The following is a 22,568-nucleotide window of genomic DNA, read 5'->3' as shown; positions in this document are numbered from 1 at the left end:
TCAGAACAATCTGAACCTGGGACCCAGCTTTTCAGTGAGCATGCTTGGTAGAGAAGATAGTTTACTGTGAACACAGAATGAAAGAACTCTGTCTTCCAAGCAATCTGCTATACATGTTATATCTTACAACTATGCTTTTGATAGGAACTGGGAGGATAAAGTTTTAGGTTCTGTCATCCTACAGGGCCTGTAATCTTCAGTGTTGCAGTATAGGAACACATTCTTATTCTCAGAAGAAGGACTGTCATCAGTCTCACAAGTGTTAGGGGCCCTACCATGACACTTGGAGATGGACCAGGGAATGTTGAAAAGAAAAAAAAATCTCACTCAATAGAAAGATCAGCAGTGTCCCAAGTATTATGATTGTAAATGTAATGAAGAAAAAGTTCGGAATTTTCCGGGAGTATCAAGTTTCCCAAGACTCAATTAATTTAGCTTATAAAGTTGATTTTTTTTAAAAGTTAGTTAATAAGTTTAATTTCCAAAGTTTGGGAAAAAAAATGCTATGGAAACTCCTCAATGAAATGAAAAAAATTCCATGCTACCTTTCATTTATTAAAAGAATCTAACCAATTTCACATTATATTATAGGGTCACATAAGAATAAAACTGAAAAAGAATGAATGTTCATCACAAAGAGCGGTACATTTTATAACACTTTTGTTGGTGCACATCTCAAGCTCAACAAACCAGATTTTTATACATGGTTTTGAGGTTCTGAGCTAATAGAATGACTCCAAATGGAACTCAGTGACTTGATTTAAAGACTTAAATTATGAGAATTAATGATGATAATTTTTGAATTCTGAAGGAAAACCATTAAGGGAGAATATTTTGAAGTTTAATTACTTGTCATTTGCTAAAGTTCACGCCTTTTGAACTGATACATTTAGCCGAGCTGCCCTTCTATAGACTACTGTTAACCCCTCAATTTTAAGTGGCATAAAATGTTCATTTCTAGTTGGCATCTTTATTGGTACTGGCTGGTTTTCTCTATAGACTCTTCCAGATGAATTGTAAATGATTTTGATTTTTTGAAAACTGTTTGATGAATATCACCTTTGCAATTCAAAATTTGATATAACTAATACAGGTCAAAATAAAATTATTTTTATGCAAATAATTCTCTTGTTATAAAATTCTTAGGGAGGCATCTTGCAGAAACACATTTTTACTTAAGTATATTGTATTTGCCATGCCTCATACAACTATTATGAATATATTGTTGAGTAACTAAACTTTTATATCATTTTAAATTTTATTTGATATTTTTTGTCCTTCATGTTTTAGTGTCTGAGGAACAACTCATTGAATTTGTTGAGAACAAGGATTATATAATATTGTTGAGTGCATTAAAGAATTTTAAAGGTGAAGAGGAAATTGTGCTTCATGTACTACACTGTTTACATTCCTTAGCAATTCCTTGTAAGTAGCCTATATACGTGATTTCTTTTTTGCCTGTGAAAATTACATTATCTCTCCATTCTGAATGTGTTTTGAAAATATTTTTGTTATTTAGTGTTGTGGGTCCTAAACTCATTTATTTATTTATTTGATTAAGTTTTATTTATTGAGATGATTGCAGCTGGCTCTGGGCTTGGTATTGGGGAAACAGTAGTGGAAAATATGAACATATTCTTTGCTTTTTTAGAGTTCAGGGTACAGTGAGGGATGCAGGTAAGTACCTAGGTGATTGCAGCATTACAAGGGAAGTAGTGGCAGAAGTACCTAGGGTTATGAGAGTAAATACAGAATGAGTCAAGATCTCTTCGAAGAGTCTTGAATGATAAGAGTTTTGTTTATAGGGAGGAGTGAGGTGAAGTGCGAATGCAGGCCAAGTGTCCAGGCAGTGGGCATTGTGAGTGTAAAGATTCTGGAGCAAGAGTAAGCACAGAGCTTTCAAAAAAATAAAAGTGGCTCACTAAACCATGGATTTTTGAGTGCTTGCACACATGTGTGTGGGTATGCATGCATGTTTCCAGTGATGTGTTCGAGTTTTGCTAATGGTGGCAGGAGAAGGGCGTGGTAAATGGATGAGGCTGCAGACCTGGAGTAGGGTTATGTGGGACTGAAAAGATACATGAAGGAGTTTGAACTTTATTATAGTTCTTGGTTAGCATTTTAGTGTGCTTTGAAATTTAACCATTTCTTTCACACAAAAAAATCACAAATCCAAAGAAATTCATTTGTTGTGTATGCAACCAATGAATACTAATGAGCTAAAATATGCTTCAGATTCTGCTTTGTTTTGCAAGTGCACAATAACATAATAACATATAATCATATTTCATGTACTATCTGTGTGGGTTTACAAGGATGTACATATGAATTTATCTAGTAATATTTTTATTCTCCCACATGTAAAGTTTTGAAAATTAAATGAGGTAAATAAGATAAAGAATGCAGAATAGTTCCTGGTTTGTAATATATGTCATACAAACATCGACAACATTATTACACAATATTGATTTTATATGCATGATGTCTCATATTATAGATAACATTCCTATATGGTTTCAGATATGGAAATCAGTTTGGCCATCTGAAGATGTGAAACATCAGTGTAGCAGGGTCAACACCCAATGTCCTTGTGAATGCATACCATTTCTTTGTGGTGTTTATAAAATCACACTGATTTTCTCACTCACAGGATATTAAGCACTTGAAAGAGAATAACACTGAATAATAATAACAGAGAATGACCATACTTTCACATTGTCCCAGTCATCACTGCCAACAAACTGAATATATTCATCATTGTACTTTTCCTGAGCTATATTTATTCATTTATTTATTTATTTTGTGCTGGTTGCTTTTGGAATTCATTGTTTTCCACCCACGTATGACATAACTCTAGTTAAAATATGTTGATTCATGATGTAAAGGTCAAAGAAAGAGCAGATAAAAATGAAGATATCAAGAGTTTTAAATACTTGTTCTGAACTAAAGACTTCTGCCTTTTGATCATAGAGCAAATCACATCTGCTTGTTCTACGTCAAAGTAGTTAATTGTTTTAAGAGGATGTTTTCTTTTATTTTTAAATGCATTTTAAAATATTTGTTGTTTTTAAATGTAATTTAAACATTGAAATATATTATTTGAGAAACCAGTTTTAGCTATGTTGACCAAAAAAAAGTTTTGCTTACTGATTCTTTTTTTTTCTCAGTGAACAGTCAACATTTCTTTCTAAGATAGAAATGTTTTACTCTGCATAAGTTTCATAATTCACTCTCTTTACTGATTAATAGTCTTTCCAAGTGGCTTATTTCTTTACTTTCTATTTCTCTTAGGTTTGTCCCTTTATCATACAGTTAAATGTCTTACTTCTCTTCTCCCCTTCCCCACTGCCACCTCCACTGCCTCCCCAATCTATCTAGGACTTTCAGGAAAGTTAGTTGTTCTGCCTTCTGCACTGGCCATTCTGGAATGTGGGAAATAGATCACCTTTGCTTTTAGCTGTTCTACTATGGGACTTAATCTTGATTTTCCTTGTATGATGTGAGGAAAAGAAACAAAGCAAAAACCATATGACAATGTCCTCATTAGGAAATAAGCCTTCAAATTAATTTGTTTAAAAATGTGGCCATTTTTAGGCTTACATAAAAACATGACCATCCCCTTCCCCCTCCCCTCCCCTGGTCTTAAAATTTTAAGCCAAGAAATAGGAATAAAGCAATTTTCCCTTAATGCCAAAGATGAGTCCTCCTTCCCATGAATATTAACAGTGAACTGCATAGTATTTTTTATAGCTGTTGGATAGGACATGATATTTAAATTTGGAAATGTAGTAATTCTGCTTCCATATATTTATAGTCTAAAATGTGTTTTATGCATATCTGAAAGGAGAAAATTTTCCTCTATTTGTAATTATGGTTTATTTAAATTTAGGCAACAATGTAGAAGTCCTCATGAGTGGCAATGTCAGGTGCTACAATATTGTGGTGGAAGCCATGAAAGCATTCCCTGTCCATGAAAAAATTCAAGAAGTGAGTTGCTGTTTGCTGTATAGGCTTACATTAGGTGAGTTATGACTCTTAATTTATTCTCACAATCCTTATGTTGTAAGTACATATAGCATGTGTGTATCGTATGTTGATGAATGAGCAGTATACTAATAGCATTGGATGGACATGTTGTAAAGTAGCAAATTGTTATTTTATGAATTGCTACTGCCATGCTTAGAGGGAATTTTAAAAGAAGTGGCAAAATGTATGAAATTTAAGAGTATTATTAATTTGTTTTTTGAAGAAGTGATACTATAGGAGTGTTTTTTTGTTAGTACTATATTTAAAATACATTAATGTGACAATTGATATCTACTTATGTAGAAAATATGAAGCATAAAGCAAAGAACTCACCAGCTGCCTTGAGTATTAGTACATTTATCAGGACTGGAAAAATCTCTCTCCTATCCTTGCTTTCTCTGTAAAGGTTAACACTCAGGATTTTGTATTTATCGGTTTTTTTTTCTTTCTAAATATAGTTTTATTGCATTTGCATGTTTTCCTAAGCCAAATTGTTAATGTATTTGGTTGTTTTTCACCCATCATCCAAATGGAATCATACTGTATGCTGCCTTCTACAATTTTTAAAAATTTATACTATGTTTGTAAGAATCATAAATATTTTCATGTAGTTGTATGTAGTATTCTATTATGTGTTCATACCATAATTTATTTTTCCATATTTTTCATCTATGGATGTCTGGATTTTTTTGTTTTATGAAAATACAGGGCAAATATTTTTTCAAATATTTCTTTGCTGTAGATTCTTCTTCCTACTTTGTGATATATGAAATCTATTTTTTATTCTGTGTGTGTGTGTGTGTGTGTGTGTGTGCGCACGCACGCTAGAGATTGAACCCAGAGGTGCTTAACCACTGAACCACATTCCTAGCCCTTTTTGATTTTGAGACAGGGTCTTTCTAAGTTGCTGAAGCTGGCTTTGAACTTGCAATCCTGCCTTAGCCTCCTGAGCTGCTGGTATAACAGGTGTGCACCATCACACCTGACTTTTTTATTGATTTTTCATGGGACATTTTAAAAAAAATTAATTCACAGATTCTGGATTATGTTTTGATTGTTGATTATATGTATTGGAAATATTTTCTCTTAATTTGTGCCTTATCTTTTCACCATCTTTATGGTGGTTTTATAGGATAGTTAAATTTAATAATTAGTTGCTTTGTGACTTATCCTCTTTCGTGTATCTTCTTGAAAAAAGAGGATAAGTCACAAAGCAACTTTTCCTCAAGCTAATCAATATATTCAATATTTTCCCTAAACTTTTCTCATTAAAATGTTGAAGGACTATAATTGTTTTCTTGCAAAAATTCAATTACCCCTTTTTCTTGTTTTAATATGGAGAGCTGGTCACCATCTCAGCACAGTGTAGCATAGGGCTCACCTATTTCCCAGTGGTGTGGCACACAGATGGTATATATGTGTTTCTGTTCCTGCTGTAATGTTGCACTGGCTAAGTAGATCTGTCTGGATTGATATTACATGGCTTAAATTACTGTAGCTCTATAAGACCTGAACTCTGAAAGGGTCACATCACCACACATTCTTTTGGATGCACATATTGACATTTTCTCTCTGTACAAATTTTAGAATTAATTTATCCAGTTCAAAATTATAAGGGGATTTTGACTGGAATTGCACCAAAAGTATGGATCAATTTAAGAATAACTGACATCCTTACATTGTAATTTCTTCCAGGCTTGTCTTTGTTAGTTATATTTAGGTACCTTACTTTTTGCTATTTTTATAAGTGGTTTCTCTTTTAAAATTATCTTTTTGAAGTGTGTTTGCTTGAAGAAAGCGAAGTGATTCTTTGTATATTGATCCTACCTACCTTTCTAACTCTTATTGATTCTGATAACTTGTTTGTAAATGTTCTTAGGTTGTCTTTATAGCAGTTTTATAATTTGTGAATAATAATGGTCTGAGTTCTTTCTTCCCACTCGTTATGTATGTCTTTATTTTCATTTCCTGTCTTCTTTCAATACTCAAACCACTTGTATGGTATTAACTGGAGGCAGTGATGGTAGGTATCCTCATCTTGCTTTTGATTTTAAGGAGAAAGTTTCTAATATTCTGTCACCCAGAATAATTCTTTACAAAGTTTACTTTTTTACTTTTTGGGGGGAAGTACTGGGGAGTGAACTCAGGGGCACTTGACCACTGAGCCACATCCCCAGTCCAACTTTGTATTTTTCTTTAGAGACAGGGTCTCACTAAGTTGCTTAGCACTTTATTTTTGCTGAAGCTGGTTTTGAACTTGTGATCTTCCTGCCTCAGCTTCCAGAGCCACTGGGATCACAGGCATGTGCCACTGTGCTAGGCTACTTTTTAAATTTTTTAAACCTTAACTTGTTTTATGACAGATAGATTTAATCAAGTTAAGAAATCTTCTTCTAGGGCTTGGGTGTAGCTCAGTATGAAGTACCTGTTTAGCATGCAAGAGGCCCTGATGTCAACCTCCAGCACCAAAAAGAAGAAGAAGAAGAAAAAAAGAAAACAAAACAAAACTAACAAAAACAAATTTTTTAAAAAAGAAAGCATGCTATGATCTGGTTAAGAGCCAGGCTTAATACAGGAGATTCTAGCTGTGCTGTCTTACATTGGACCAAGTTTGAGGCTTGTCCATCCATTGCAGTGCCAGAATCCATGTTTCCCACAGGGCTCCTAGCTCGCGTATTTGCTTGCTGCTCATGGTTCTTGTTTCAACTCCTTTTTGAATTCCTCCCCTCTACTTGTCCACCATCCTCCACCCCAACACACACACACACCTTGGAGATTTCCTTGGTATTTTTGTGAGTAGAATTTTGCATTAAAAAGTGGGTGGTTGGTGAATAATAATAATTAACTGTTGGATATTGGTTCTGATGACCTTTTCCCAAAAGGATCACCAATAATATTTTGTGCAAAATCAGGATTATTATTATAGGCATTTAGCTTTTAATCACTACAACTTTGGGGAAGAAGTCATAATTTATTTGAAAAAACTAATTTTCATGATTTCATTATAGCAACTTAAATTTTCACTTCTGGACCTATGATTATATCCTTTGTATAATTTAGAAATTGATTTTGACATTGGAGATACTTCTAGATAGACTGAGTTAAAGGGAATGTTTAAAGATTGAATTCTGTTTCATATGCAACCCTTTAGTTTGGTATTTCAATGATAAATACGCATTTATTTAATGCTTTTTTATTAAAAAATACTATAAGATACAATGAAGATATCTTAATATTTTTCCATTTCTTCCAGAGCTTCCAAAGTAGTTTCATACATATAATTTTTTTAAATTCAAGAAACAATCCTAGGAGATGGGATGCTAGGATGCTCCATATTTATACATGAGCACCTGTGGTTCAGCAAGTCTTTGAGTCTAATCTGAGATCATGTAGCCAGAAAAGAGTGAAATCAGGCTGAAATTTTTGCATGCCTTCTGTGGTTACTAGTGACTGGGAGAGTAGGAGAATGGAAGAAATGAGGAATTGTGGTTCCAGCAACCATCTTTTCTGCAGGGCTATTCTAGCTTGTGCATTTGCTTGACACAGATGGCACTAAGTTAGATGGCAAAGAGAAGTTCTGGTGTGCTACTGCACAGTGGGTTGATTACAGATAATGATAATGTCCTGTATACTTCAAAAAGTTAGAGGAAATGGGTTCAGATATTTTCACCATAAGGAAATGATACATGTTTGAGGAGATATATAGGTTAACTCTGATTTATTAAATATTATCCAATGTCTACATATTTTAAAATATCACATGGTACCCCATAAGTATTATAATCTTCATTGTTTTAGTTAAGCATAGATTGAGTTTAAATTAAAAAATTTAAAACAACAACAAAACATTCCTTCTAAAATGTAGCAGCCATTCACTAGCTTAAAATATTATATTTTCATGAAGGAACACAGTTGTACAAACTGGCTGATATCTGTGAGCATTTTCACCTAACTCAAAAGTTTATTTCTTAAAACTAGCTGTTACAGCAGTACACTAAAGTTTAGTTCTATTATATGTTTTATAACTTTCCACAGTCAAGTTTCAACCTGCAAATGTTACATTAAAAGTGTGAGTTCACTTTTATCTCTTGAAATGAGCAAGAGGAAGAAGTGGTTTTGTTTTCAAGCTTAGGGAAATGATACTTGATTCCTAAAAAGGTGTATGATGGCCAGAAGATGGTTTGCGGGTGGGTAGGTGGGAGGGAATTATTATATACTGTTGGCAGGATAGTACAATTGCTATAAAAACAAATATGAAGGGTCCTCAAGAAACTTAAAATAAAACTACTATATGACCCAGCTATAGTACTCTCTGGTATTTAACCATAAGAATTAAAGTCAGCATACTGTAGAGATAGATTCATACCCATGTTTATCACAGCTTAATTCACAATAAACAATTTATGGAATCATCCTAAGTGTCAGTTGCCTAGATGAATGGATAAATAAAATGTAGTCCATGTAATCATGGAGTTTTACTTGATTATGAAGAACAAAGTTACATCATTTGCAGGAAAGTAGTTGAAACTCGGGACCATAATTTTGAGTGAAATAAGCCAGACTCAGAAAAGTATTGTTTCCCCTTGTATTTGAAACTTAGAGGGAAAAAAAGGAACACCATGAAAATAGAAGGGTAGAGAGAAGGGGTGGGGCAGAGGGGAGCGAGGAGGGAGGGTAGGGGAGGGGTAGTATTAGGGAGTGAAATTGATCAGATTGTGTTTTTATATATATGTTAATATGCCAAGATGAATCCCACCATTTTGTATAATTGAAATGCATCAACAAAAATATTAAAATTCTTGGTTATTTATTATATTATTGGAATTATTGGTAATAATTCCAATAATATAATACATAATATAATATAATAATTGGTAATTATTATATTATTGGAATTAAATAAACTGAAGAATATATCATGTCATATTTAATTTTTATATTATTCTATAATTTGTTTTGAAAAAATAAAAAGCCATCAAATTGATCTTGAGGGTGATTTTGGGGGGTGGTTGGGTACTCGAGATTGAATTCAGGGGCACTTGATGTGAGCCACATCCCCAGCTTTATTTCTTTGTATTTTATTTAGAGACAGGATCTTATTGAATTGCTTAGTGCCTCGCTTTTTGCTGAGGCTGGCCTTGAACTCATGATCTTCCTGCCTCAGTCTCCTGAGCTGCTGGATTATAGGCATGTGCCATTAAGCCTGTCAGATAAGGGTGTTTTTTGACTTTCATTAAGAGATTATTTGTTTCATTTAGTAACTAGAGGCCTTATTATTCCTGATATTGTTTCAAAAGAAGCTGAATAAAACTTTTTCTTCATGATTAAAATAAAATTCCAAAGTCTACAAATATTTAACATTTTTTTTCAAATCATTTCAACTAATTATGGGTTTGATGTATTTAAGGGCCTTATGCAGTTTTCCATGCTTTTCCATTTACGTTGTCTCAACATCAGTAAGGCCCATCTTACTGGTATTTGCCTAGAGCTACACAGTTGGCCCATGGTCAAGCATCTGCTGGCAGTGACATAGCCATAATAATAGGGGAAAACAGCTGATGGAAACAACCCAAGTTTAGACAAGCTGGTAAAAGTAGAAGAGAATCTTTCTGAAATCACTCTCCAAGGCTCAGGATCACTGAGGACTGGGGTATGTGTGCTTAGTGAATGAATGTGGACAAGGGACTTACATAGGAAGGTCTTGATGGGGGAGCTATTCCCAGGTTGAACTACCTTCTGATTCTGTGGCCATTGATTGACATTTAGTTTAGATTTCAGGCTTTTCCTCATACAGGATCTTTTCCATTTTGCATTGTGTCTCAGGGATCATCGAATTGTACTTACAGATAAATAGTACTCCTGGTTGTTAGTGAGTGTCAAGAGAAACAAAAAGAGTCACATGTTTTTGGAATACAACATAAATTCTATCATCATAAGAATTTATATTTTTGGATGTTTTGTTAAATTTCTTAGAATGGGTGAGTTAGAGGTGATGAAATAATTTATGTTTTGTTTTCAAAGATGATCATAGATGAGATCAAATAGTGGTAAGTGTGCCAATGGGTTTTCTGAGCAGTATCCCTTCAGGTGAGGGTATTTTATAAAATAATTTAATGAAGAGGGAGAGTTTCTTTTCTTTTTTTTTTAACTTCTGTCTTTTAGAAGACAGGAAAATTGTACAATGAATATTGTAGTGCAGTATATAATGGACATCTTGTTTTTATGTGCTGATGATGGGACGAGTCCAAGAACACAAATATATCATAAAACAAACTTTTGTATCATTAATTTTTGCTCAGTTACTTCTCTTATCCAAGATAATTAAATGACCACATACAATTTTTTTCAACCTTTTTCTCAACCATATTAAGTTTCTTAATGGCATTAATACATTCATCACTACTTCAACTTATTGATTTGAATTCTGTTATATTGTGTAAGGCAATTTAAGTTCCATGGATGAGAATTTAGCTAATGTGTCATTTAACTTGTAGGTAATTTTTTTAATATCCTGGTATTAAACGAGGTACACGAGTTTGTGGTGAAAGCTGTGCAGCAGTATCCAAAGAACGCACCGTTACAGATCTCAGCACTCAGCTGCTTAGCACTTCTCAGTAAGTAACTTTACCAAAAGGAAATTTTATTTTTTCCCTTTTCCTCTTCAGTGCTGGGGATCAAATCCAGGGCCTTGTGCACACTAGGCAAGTGCTCTACCACTGAGCTGCCACCCCCAGCCCCCAAAAGGAAATTCTCATGGTGCATCTGAGGTTGACTGTTGACATTATAATGTTGATCACAATGGTCAGAGGACCACACGCAGAGGAGAAAGCATTAAATGCTTTTCGGTGCTCATCAACTAGGTGTTTTAATTTATATGGGGTTTTGTTTGATTATGTGGCTAATCTTAAATAATCCTCCTCTACTTTATTTCTACTCTATTGGATTTTATGGTAACCACTTCCTCATGTTTTCTTCTATGTATGTGGGATGGCAGTGTTCTGAGGTGTGTAATATCTTAAAAAGTGCTTTATGTTTAACAAAGGCTGCCACTGAAGAACACCTCTCTCTGTTGTCAACATTTCAAAATATGGACTTCAACTTGGTTATTCATACTGTCATTGAATTTTATGCACATGAAATACATATATTATTTTTAAAATTTTTTCAAGCTGAGACCATTTTCTTAAATCAAGACTTAGAAGAAAGGAATCCGGACAATGATGAAGAGGAGGGAGAAGATAAATGGTTCTGGCTGGAAGCCTGTTACCGAGCCTTAACGTGGCATAGGAAGAACAAACATGTGCAGGTTGGGCTCTCACAAATATCACACTTATACAAAATTGTGTTTTTTGATAATTTATATTTTGATGAGTTTCTTTTTTTTTTCCTTCCCCAAATCCAGGAGGCCGCATGCTGGGCACTAAATAATCTCCTTATGTACCAAAACAGTTTACATGAGAAGATTGGAGATGAAGATGGCCAGTCAGTAGTTCTGCATTTATACCAAAGAAAATTTCAGTTATATATTTTTAATGAATGCATATAAGATACCTTAACCATAACTCTCAGTGGTAGGAATATTTTTAATGTGGGCATGTGTGTCTTAAGTATCGCTGCATATTAGTGGTAGGTATCTAGTATTTTGATCTCAGGGCCTTCCATAGTCAGAAACGGTGGTGCATGTAAGAGTTATTACTGAGGGATTTGGAATCCAGAGTTGTTCCGTCATTTGTGAATCATGGACAAAGGATCCTTCAGTTTTCTGGCTAATCACGTAAAATGCCACATTAATTCATCTCAGATGATAGAAGTCGCAGAGCCATCTGGCTCTGTGGTGACTAGTCAGCAGGTTGTCAGCATCAGGATTGGATTTGGTCAGAGATCTTCTCATGCTCACTTCCCATGTCCGTGCTGATGGGCTTCTCTTTCCATGGCAACATGAAGCTGGCCCTTCTTGAGGGCTCAAGGGAAGGCTGTGCAAACCTCACCAGCCTTTGTGCACTATGGCTGCTGCTTATGCTCTGCTCTTTGCTCTGGGTTTCCTTTGGGTTTTAAAATAGCAAAAACTTTGGAAACTGCAATAGTAATATTTTGCATCTCAAATCCTGACAGCCTCTTTGTATAAAAATCCACTGCCAATAAGAAGGGAACTCATGATAATGACACAGATGCTATTGAATCAAACATTTCCTTTCTGAAAAGAAATGGGAATTCTCAAACTAGCATGCAAATAATCCCTTGTTGAACAGTGTTGGTTAAGGCAGATTCAAGTTGCAATTTGTAAATTTTAGTTCCTAACACACTTATTTTTCAATATTCATAGGAGGACTTTAAAATAAGCATGTTATTAAGAGAAATATATTTATGTTCCACACCTCTAAAATCTGCTCTGTTTCTTTACAATTTTTAATTTTTCCTTTCTTGTTGGCAAAACTGTCTTTTCCCCACTTTAACTTTTTCCTCCTATCACTTTTGTATGTATCTGCTGAGACTTTTCTCTCTATTGCTTATCAGCTTTTATTTTTATTTTATTTTTTATTTGTTCTCTGCTTATCAGCTTTTGAAGAGACACAAATTTAATTTATTAATATTCAATGGGCTATTTATAATTCATTTTTGTAAGTGGAGGAGGCATAAGAAAGCTATTTAACTACAATTCCTTCTTGTAAGTGGAGATAATGTAAAATATTATCTTATGCCCTTATTTGTAGTTAGCGTTATTGGGTAATAGTGAAAATTTGAGCTCATTATTGAAAAGGTTACCAATGATGTTGTGGTTGAATTTTTGAAAGGTTCCCAGCTCATAGGGAAGTGATGCTGTCCATGCTCATGCATTCTTCATCAAAAGAAGTTTTCCAGGCATCTGCAAATGCATTGTCGACCCTCTTAGAACAAAATGGTAAGGTGTAGCATATTGTATAACAGATGAAAAAATACATTTTGTGGTATATTTTATTATAAAAGCTGTATATTATAAAAATTCAAATTTGTTAATATATGTATAGCTGATATTTGGACATACTGATATGTGGGTAAAGGATAAAGAATAAAATAAACATTTTGATGTATATTTTTCTGGACCTCTATGTACTGACACATGATATACACAATATATTTCATACTTTTTGCAGCAATTGAATCATATTATACTCTTTTATAACCACATTTTATATTTTTCTTTTTCATGTGGATAAATGTATATTCTCATTATCATTTTTAATAGCGGTATAGTTTTCCAACTTATGCCTATAGTCTATTTAAGAACCTATATCTTATTAATGGACTTTATTGTTTTGAATGAGAATGTTTGGAATCTATTAAAAACACCAAAATGTTGCTTTTTCCTCCCATTTTTCTTTGTATGTATAATGGTCCGTTTATTTTCTTTTTAAAATAACTTTATTTTGTTTATTTATTTTTATGTGGTGCTGAGGATCGAACCCAGGGCCCCGCATGTGCGAGGCAAGCACTCTACCACTGAGCCATAACCTCAGCCTGGTCCATTTATTTTCTAAGAATTAACTTTATAGAAATGCGACTGGGTAGAGAGATATTCACCATTTTAAAATCTGGTAAAGTTGTCCAGTATGAAATGTTTATGCTTCAGTTTGTCTTGAAAATGGTCCTTTACATGTAATTCTTATAAGTGTTATAGCTTTCCATGATTAAGGAGAGAAAAATGGCTCCAGTACCCCAGGAAAGACTCTTTAGGTTTAAGATAATGGCTCAGGCTGTTCAGATTCCTGCCCCCATAAACAGGAAATACTGCCAGAAAACCTCAGGAGAAAACTCATCATAAAGGCATTGAGACTTGGCAGCAATTGCAAGATATTTTTAGAGGAAGGAAAAAAAAAAAAAGAAACAAAACACTGAAAGATTAATCTGAATCACAGAGCAGCATAAGCAGCAGCTTTTAGTAGAGGGCCTGGGTAGAATGAAGGAAATCAAGAAACCACCTCATGCGTGTTTCTTTATACTGTTAGTTAGGTCAAACCAAGAAGAAAATCATCCCTTCTTCCTTTTCCTCCTTTCTCACCCCATCTCTCCAATGGTTCTTTAATGAAAGGCTTGCAGTGACAAGGGCTCTGAGAGACGGACAGGCTTGCTGGTGGCGTGATGAATCAGTAGGAGTGTCCCAGAGGAAATTGCATATTCTTTTGTGCAGTTAGAGAGGCCTGGGTAGGGATTTCACTCTGGAAAACGAGGAGTCGACTGGGCTGCTTCTGTGTGCTTCTCCTTAGAGAGGGGACAGATTTTATATATGTAAACACTGTCCTATGAGTGCTGTAATTCTTAACCACTTGGAAATCTCTTTTATGATGTAAACAAAGCAGCCATGATTTTGTGAGATTTGGACTCTTTCTGAATAGAAGGTCTGAGGATTAGTGAGTTTCAGCCAACCTTGGTGTATTGGTTCAGAATCAGTTCTCTGCTCTTTCTGGTGCATTCCTTCTTTGTATTTGGCCATGCGCCACGTAAAAGCTGTCCTCATCTACTTTTGTACTGTCGTTGGTGTTCTGCTTTTATGAAAGAACTTGAGCAGCTCGTTCACCAACTTCCTCAGGCAACTTCTCATGGAAAGACTCGTGGGAATATTGGAGGACTGTATACAGTTTCTTAGAAAAATGACTGAATTGGCAATCAGAAGAACTGGCCAAGGCTCCAACATCTTGTGTGATATTTTCCATATTTAATTAATTGTTACTCTTTGTACTCCTTCCATGTGCTAGACAATCCTCCAGGGACTTGAAACGTGCCATTCCATAGAAACCCTAGTGGAGTAGAAGCTCTATAGGGAAGATATATAATAAGACTAGCTAAAATACATAATATGAGGCAGTTAAGAAAAATATATGGCAAGGAAGATTTGATATGTTAGGAGTCAGAGGAGATGGAATTGTGCTTGGGTAGCCAGTGAAGTAGGGGACTGTTGAATCCAACCTTGCAGGAAGCTGCTGATTGTTTTATTTTGTTTTTCCTTTTGAAGCAGATAATTTCCTGCTTAAATAGAGCGGATGAGTTCAAATAGTATTCTGTAGGTGGCTGGTAAATGACATAACATGTGTAAATGCCCTATAAACTCTCAAGTGACTTTTTGATGAAGTTTCTTCCTTCGGGTCTTGTGTCTGCAACTTCTGGGGCACGCATTGGGTACTGTCTAGGACAGTTGTTCTTAAGGTGTGGTCCATGGAGTGAGTGGCAGCATTGTCCAGGAACTTGTTTAACAATGTGAGTTCGAAGGCCCCCTACAGATCTACTGAGGCATAAACAGCCTCTACTGAGTTGGTAAACAGCCTCTTGTGTTTCAAGCAGCCCTCCAGGGGATTCTGATGCATACTAAGGTTTATAAACCACTGGTCCAGAATAGCTTTTATCTTTTAAAATATCTCCTTGGTTAGAAACTAGCCACTTTGGGAGGGTTTACAGCAATTTCTGATGTGACCAAGCAAAGTAATCCAGTCCTTACCATATTTTAATGTGTGATTTTTCTGAATGTTTTTGGAAGGTCTGAGTTTTAAGGTTTTGACAGTATTTCCTAATGTGTATATCATTTCAATTTCTATTTTGTTTTGTCTTATCTTTGTTTTGGTGTGCGTGGATGGGTACCTGGGATTGAACTCAGGGGCACTTGACCACTGAGACACACCCCCAGCCCTATTTTGTATTTCATTTAGAGACAGGGTCTCACTGAGTTGCTTAGCACCTTGCTTTTGCTGAGGATGGCTTTGAACTTGCAATCCTCCTGCCTCTGTCTCCTAGGCCACTGGAATTACAAGCATGTGCAATTGCCCTGGATGAGATTGATAACACTTTTAAAAACAAAACTCAAAGCTTTCTAAGTTTCCTTTTTTTTTTTTTTTTGGCCACTTCTAAAGTGTTAAATTACAGTGTATAATGTTGGAATTTATATTTATACGGAGGCTTCAAGATAATTCATACTTATATGAAAACTTCAAGGCAATGGATTTGTATTTAGTGAATGAAGTTTATTTCAAAGAAGAAAATTATTAGATAATATATTATGTAATATTAGGTATTACTACTGGAATATATTCATTTTCTACTGATTGTACATGTACAATCAGTTGTTACGCAGATCTATGCATTTCTGAAGTTTTGGTACTGCTTTCTGAAAATAAATGTAATTATTTATGCTTCATGTTGGTGTTTTCTATCCCTTTGCATGTGATACATGCATAGAAATGACACATTCATATAGTCCCCTTGAGTAATGGACAAAGTAGCTCAAGGAAACCTAGGCTGGTTCTAGGCCCTGGCTCCCCGCCCCTCCTCCTACCAAGAGCTGAGGGAATGGTTATATCTCCTCACACCAGTGACCTATTCCCGGCTTACTATGTCTAGCATACCTGGCGAGTCTTGGTTCTGTGGAAGTATGATTATTTCCTAAACTTGTTTTAAGTATTAGAATGAAATTTGATTCTCTTATTTTGGAGAGTGTTATTTAGCATTTTTCTGCAAGACGTCCCTTTCACATGGACTGGGAAGTGGTGATTATATTGGAATAGGTCTACTCTGTGAGTAACAATTTTTAAATCAAAACATTAACAAAACTGGGCATGGTTGCATGTGTCTGTAATCTCAGTGACTCAGTAAGCTTAGGCAGGAGAATCTTAAGTTCAAGTCTAGCCTTAACAACTTAGATCCTGTCTCAGATAAAAAGTGCTGGGAATGTTGCTCAGTGGTTGAGCACCCTGGGTTCAATCCCCAGTACAAAACAAAATAACAAACACAAAAGAAAAAAACCCACCTTAATAAATAATTAATAAATTTTTTATAAAGTAGAATGAATGGTATATATTTTAAAGAAATAAACATCAATTATCTTTACATTTTGAATGAAATATCAGTTATATATGCTCTTGTATTTGCTTTTCTAGGAATCTGAACAATTTTATTATTGCATACCTTATTATAAATTTATGAAAATGTGCTTTAATTTCTATGAGTAACCTTCAAATATCTTGCAGTTAATTTTAGAAAAATCCTGTTGTCAAAAGGAATATACCTGAATGTTTTGGAGTTAATGCAGAAGCATACACATTCTCCAGAAGTGGCTGAAAGTGGCTGTAAAATGCTAAATCATCTTTTTGAAGGAAGGTAATATAGATTTGTGAACTTGTGAAGTACATCTAGTATTGAACTAGGCAGAATATTATTATTTCAAGCATCTCCCTAAGAATGAAAACAAAAACATAAGACACTGAAGATAAACCTTTTTCAATATCACATCGCTAATATTAGATACTTCTTTGAATATTGAAAGGAATGGCAGAGATTGTAGAGATGTGCTTTGTTTTTGTGCTTCATACTTGGTGTTGACTATGCTTTGAAAAATGGTAACTTTGCAGCACAACCTAAAACAGTTGTTCACATTATTGCATAATTGTAAAAGATGCAAAAGAAAAAAATCAGGATGTAGCTTCTAATTTATTGCATTTTCATCCTTCATTTGAATGAAATTTTATCTGCCTGCTTTCATTCTGTAGCTATGGAAGCTTTTAGTCACATCTAGATCAAGTCCAGTAATGTTAAAACTGTGTCTGGTTAGTGGTACAGCAGAGAGATTTTTTTTTTTTTAATCTGGGATGACTGATGTGGGGGAAGAACTTCTGTCTTTAAAGGAAAAAAAAATGTTTTAAAACACTAAATCTGAATTACATGCAGAGATGCCCACTGCATAAGATGCTCAGTGTTTTTTTTACATTTTATTAAGCTAAAAAGTATAAGATAATTTTGGCATTTTCTGAGTAAATTTCAAATGACAAAAAGATCTGTATAGGAAACTGTTATATGTAAAAGAAATAAATGGCACAGATATTTCAGTAAAAACTGATTTGTTTGTCTTTGCCACTAATTTGAGCCAACTATTTGATTGCTAAACTTCAGGTTCCTCATCTATAAAAAGGGATCATAATAACTACCTTGTAAGTTGCTTATAATGTAAGGATTAGATAAATTGATTTTATAAAAAGATTAAAATAATGCTTTGTGCATTTCAGGCACTCAGTAAATCATAACTATTATGAATACTGTAATTAGTGTGAATAAATGAAGTGCATATAGCATGATAAACTGTATGTAAGAACATACATATAAGACTTATAAGGATTGGCGTTATCTTGTTTTTAACACCAGTCCAGCTACTATACTTAATTGTGCATATTTCCATTATTATAATGTTGTTTTTAAACACTTAAATTAAAATCTTTTTGCAAATGTTGATTTTTATGGCACTAGAAGTGTGTGAATATTCCTAAATGGGGCAAAAACCTTTATAAAATAGGCACCCCCCCTGGTTTAGGATTACATGGATCCTGAGCAAGCCAATTTCATATGGAAAATGCATAGAGTTCCAGTCCTGGAGATTTGAAGTTAACTATGACAATATGCTGCCTCCCAAAACACTGTTTAACTGGGGAGATTGATATGCAAGGAGAGGATTACATTTTAGTGTGACACTATTGCAAAGACAGAGGTATAGAAGACAGGTGTGTAAGAGCGAAGGAACCCAGCTAGCATTACCAAAGAAGGGAAGGCTCCAAGGAAGGGATGCTTTCTAAGTGAGACTTTAAGATGAAAGAGAGGGTATATATATCAGTGAAAGTGGAATCATGCCAAGTAAGGACATGGTTTGATACTTATGAGTTTCAGTTAACCTGGCACATGCAAAGCAGAGAGCCTTATGAAAGTTCAAAGTACCTACTGAGATCTAGTCAAGTGACATTTGCTCATTGGTGAAGAAGAAATGTGTAAATACTTTAAAGAAACCAAGGCATTAATATAAACTAAAATTAATTATGAACACCAGCTAAAAATTCTAGTGTTGTTAAATATGGAAGAAGCAACTTGGTATGATGGAAAAGTCTCGTAGGATCAGACAAGACTGGGTACTGGCTAGACTCTGTTACTTTCTAGTTTAATATCTAGCCACCTAAATTCTTTATCTGGAAAATAGGGGTAATAACACTTTCATTTTAGGGTTATTGATAGTGACCCAGATGTAGATCAGAAGAAAGGTGTGAATTTTATGAAACTAAGTAAAAAATTCATGGGTTACTGTGAATTCTACTTCTTAAGGACAGTATTTAATTGAACACTGTTCATTTGAATTATGTATGCTCACATCACTGAATTCAAGTAATCTTTAGATAGTCTTTCCTGGTAAAATATATTGATTCTGTTTTTCTGCCTTTGTTTCAATTTGGTGTTTGTAAAATTGAATCAGATTGTATTTCTAGTAAACATGTCAATTTTATTTCTCCAGTAACACTTCGCTGGATACAATGGCAGCAGTGGTCCCCAAAATAATAACAGTTATGAAAAGTCATGAGACATCATTATCAGTGCAGCTGGAGGCACTTCGAGCTATTTTACATTTTATAGTGCCAGGTAAGTTACAAAAGTGATTGTGGGAAGAGACAGCAGTTTCAATAGGGTCTTAACTTTTCATGAAACCTCAACTTTCTAGGCAAAAGTTAAAGGATGATTTTCTGCCAACCAAAAATAAAAATAGAGATAATAATAATGTAGAAGAAGAGCCAAATAGGATAATTTATAAGAAAACCTTTTTAAAAAAATGTATTGTTATTGGTGCTTCTTTCTTCCTTTTTTTGGTAATGTTGTGGATTGAACCCAGGGCCTCTCACATGCTTGACAGTTGCTCTACTACTGAGCTGTGGCCTCAGAAAAACGTGGAGCTTTCTTTCTCTAAGAGGGGTAGTTATCTCTGATGTTTCTTTTCTATTTCTCTTGCCATCATCCAAGTTCAAGTTTGAGCCTCGTTTTTAAACTTGCCTGAACTAATAGTAACTAACTTTCATAGTCCTCTCTTACTTTATTTCAGTCCTTCTTTTCCTCTGTGTTGAATTTATTTTTCTGCAATATACCCATGTCACTTTTACTCATTAACTCTAGTGGCTTCTACCCTCTGTCCCCTTTACCTCCTACTTATATCTATTGTAATTTGTCCTGCAAAGCCCAGTTGAAGACACCTGCTCCTGCATTCTTTCAGTACATGTTTATTTTTTTTATTTTATTTATTTTTTTATTGGTTGTTCAAAACATTACAAAGCTCATGACATATCATCTTTCATCCATTTGATTCAAGTGGGTTATGAACTCCCATTTTTACCCCAAATACAAATTGCAGAATCACATCGGTTACACATTCACATTTTCAGCACATGTTTATTAAGTGCCTTTTATATTCTGAACACTCTGATGATGTTGTTGTGGTTCAAAAGATGAATGAAAGAAACGCGTGCTGTGGTATTATAGGAGATCAGAAATAGATAGAGCATGTAAATAATCACAAGACAGTGTGAGATCTATCATAGATAAATATGTGAAAGATTAAAAGACTATTGATGGAGGTATGTATAATGTATTCAAAAAAGTAGGTTAGATATTTTGATACTTGAAATTGAAGGGTGATTTTGGTAGTTGAAATTGAGTGCTGGCCTGTTAGAAAGGATTAGATGACTTTTCAAGCAGGAGAAAGTTCACATGGTTTGGGATGAGTGAGGAGAATGAATAGAGAGGTGCTTGGGTATCAGTGTGGACAAACAGAAGGAGGCCTGAAATGAGGGACGTTGAATGCATTGCTGAGAAATTTGTGCTCCTTTATGAAAGTTCAAATTTATGAACGGTGCTTACAAATTGTAGTGTAGTGGCCACATTTGCAATTTTCAGCAATAGCACTATGGTGTAAAGGATGATTGGCAGGGAGAGAGACTAAGTAGGGGATTTGGGCTGGAGGTTGTTGCTAGTTCAGTGGATGAAGGGGCAGTGGAAAGACAGGATGGATTTAAGAGATGATTAGGTGTTTTATTTGACATTGTGACTACTAAACATGAGGACATATTATTTTGACAAACATAATTTTACTTATATACTATTATGAGTTTTTAAAAATTTGTTTATGGATTAGAATAAAACAACCACTACCCCCTTTTTGTTATCATTAAAGGTGTCAACTTCATTCATTTGAGGCCATGGGTTGGAATTGTGAAGATAAACAAAAGACATGCAGAATCAAGTCTGTTAGTTAATGAAATAATGGTCTTTTAAGTAGTCAAATAACAAGTTTTGGATACAATATTTTTTCTTCCATTGATTGCAAATTGACCCTGAAGCAGCATTGTTAGTCAATAATCATTGGGATGATTCAGGGTAGTCTTGAAAATAATTACTTTAGGGCTCTAATTTATGTATGAAAAATATTTTAATAGATACATTTTATAAATGTACCAGTATGTAAGTATTTGCCCTTTAGGTAGAGGCTGAAGCATCTGCTCTGCTCTGTGTTGCTGTATTACACCACTATACCATGCTGTAGCATAGCACAACTTAACATGCACTGTATCAGTCTACATATAGAGGAGTGACTATGGTATCCGTACTCTGGTAGTGCTGAGATTGAATATAACATTGGTTTCAATAGGTTAAGTTGATGTCCTTATAAGGTATCTAGGATATTTATTGATGAAATAGACCATATCCAGATTTCTTTAATAACAAACTTGTGTATTACTTTTACATGGTCTCAGTCACTGAAAATGAGACACAGGGAGTTTAAGGGACTTTCCCCTTACATGGAGCTATAGTGAATGTCAGACCCTGTTGTAACAAATTTTAAAGGAAGAATCAAAGTTCCAGGAGGATGGGAACCCAGCCTGCCTTCTTTATTGTGGTATTCTCAGCATATAGAAAAATCCCAGGCATGTCGTTGGCATTCAAATATCTAGTAGGCAAAAGAAAAGCTATATGCAGTCATTTATAAAATTATAAATTAATTTATAATTAACTTACTCAAAAAATTATAAAATCGAACACTTATGATTAATTCTTTATTAATAATTATATTAAAATTTGGGAAAATATTATTTCATTATAATTTTACTATTATAGTATACAATTGATTTTTTGGCTATTTTCAACAGTTTTGGAATAGTTCAGCTATAAAGTATCTTAATAAGAAGTATGTTTTCTTTAAATAACTTTCTTTGTGCAGTCTTTAGAAGACTTCAAATTAATGACATGCTCTCTGCAATCATAATCCTGAAACTTAAATTATTTTTTCATAATTATTCAGCTATTTTTATTGTATGATGCATTTCATATCTGACCTTTTTATATTGTGTCCCAATAACATTGAGATGTTCTCAAGTTCTCCACTGTTGCATAAAAACCTTCCAAAATCTTAAACCACAGCCTACTCCTGCAAACAAGAGATTGTTTGCTACAGAATATTTTTCCACCACGAGTAACTACTTGCTATTTTTTTTCTAAAGAGAGAGAGAGAGAGAGAGAAAGAATTTTTAAATATTTATTTATTTTTTTTAGTTTTCGGCGGACACAACATCTTTGTTTGTATGTGGTGCTGAGGATCGAACCTAGGCTGCACGCATGCCAGGCGAGCGCGCTACCGCTTGAGCCACATCCCCAGCCCACTACTTGTTACTTTAATTTCAATAAACGTCCATACTCATTGTATTTATTTTACATACAATGATGAACTA

The 22,568-nt window shown here is 34.4% G+C and overlaps 1 protein-coding gene across 3 annotated transcripts in view; it reads left to right on the top strand.

Moving 5' to 3' along the window:
- Positions 1-22,568, top strand: part of Lrrk2 (leucine rich repeat kinase 2) — a 127,592-nt gene that overhangs the window by 12,133 nt on the left and 92,891 nt on the right. For 2 of the 3 annotated variants that reach the window (XM_027934119.2, XM_071609969.1), the window contains exons 6-13: positions 1,291-1,425; positions 3,890-4,021; positions 10,521-10,640; positions 11,196-11,332; positions 11,429-11,508; positions 12,819-12,925; positions 17,016-17,145; positions 19,313-19,437. In XM_027934119.2, the coding sequence (XP_027789920.2) occupies positions 1,291-1,425; positions 3,890-4,021; positions 10,521-10,640; positions 11,196-11,332; positions 11,429-11,508; positions 12,819-12,925; positions 17,016-17,145; positions 19,313-19,437 (966 nt within the window). The remainder of the gene's footprint in view (positions 1-1,290; positions 1,426-3,889; positions 4,022-10,520; positions 10,641-11,195; positions 11,333-11,428; positions 11,509-12,818; positions 12,926-17,015; positions 17,146-19,312; positions 19,438-22,568) is intronic. The other variant, XM_071609970.1, reaches the window with a different exon arrangement.

The sequence above is a fragment of the Marmota flaviventris genome, chromosome 3, assembly GCF_047511675.1.
Source record: "Marmota flaviventris isolate mMarFla1 chromosome 3, mMarFla1.hap1, whole genome shotgun sequence".
Taxonomy (NCBI): domain Eukaryota; kingdom Metazoa; phylum Chordata; class Mammalia; order Rodentia; family Sciuridae; genus Marmota; species Marmota flaviventris.
This window is presented reverse-complemented; position numbering and strand designations above follow the sequence as displayed.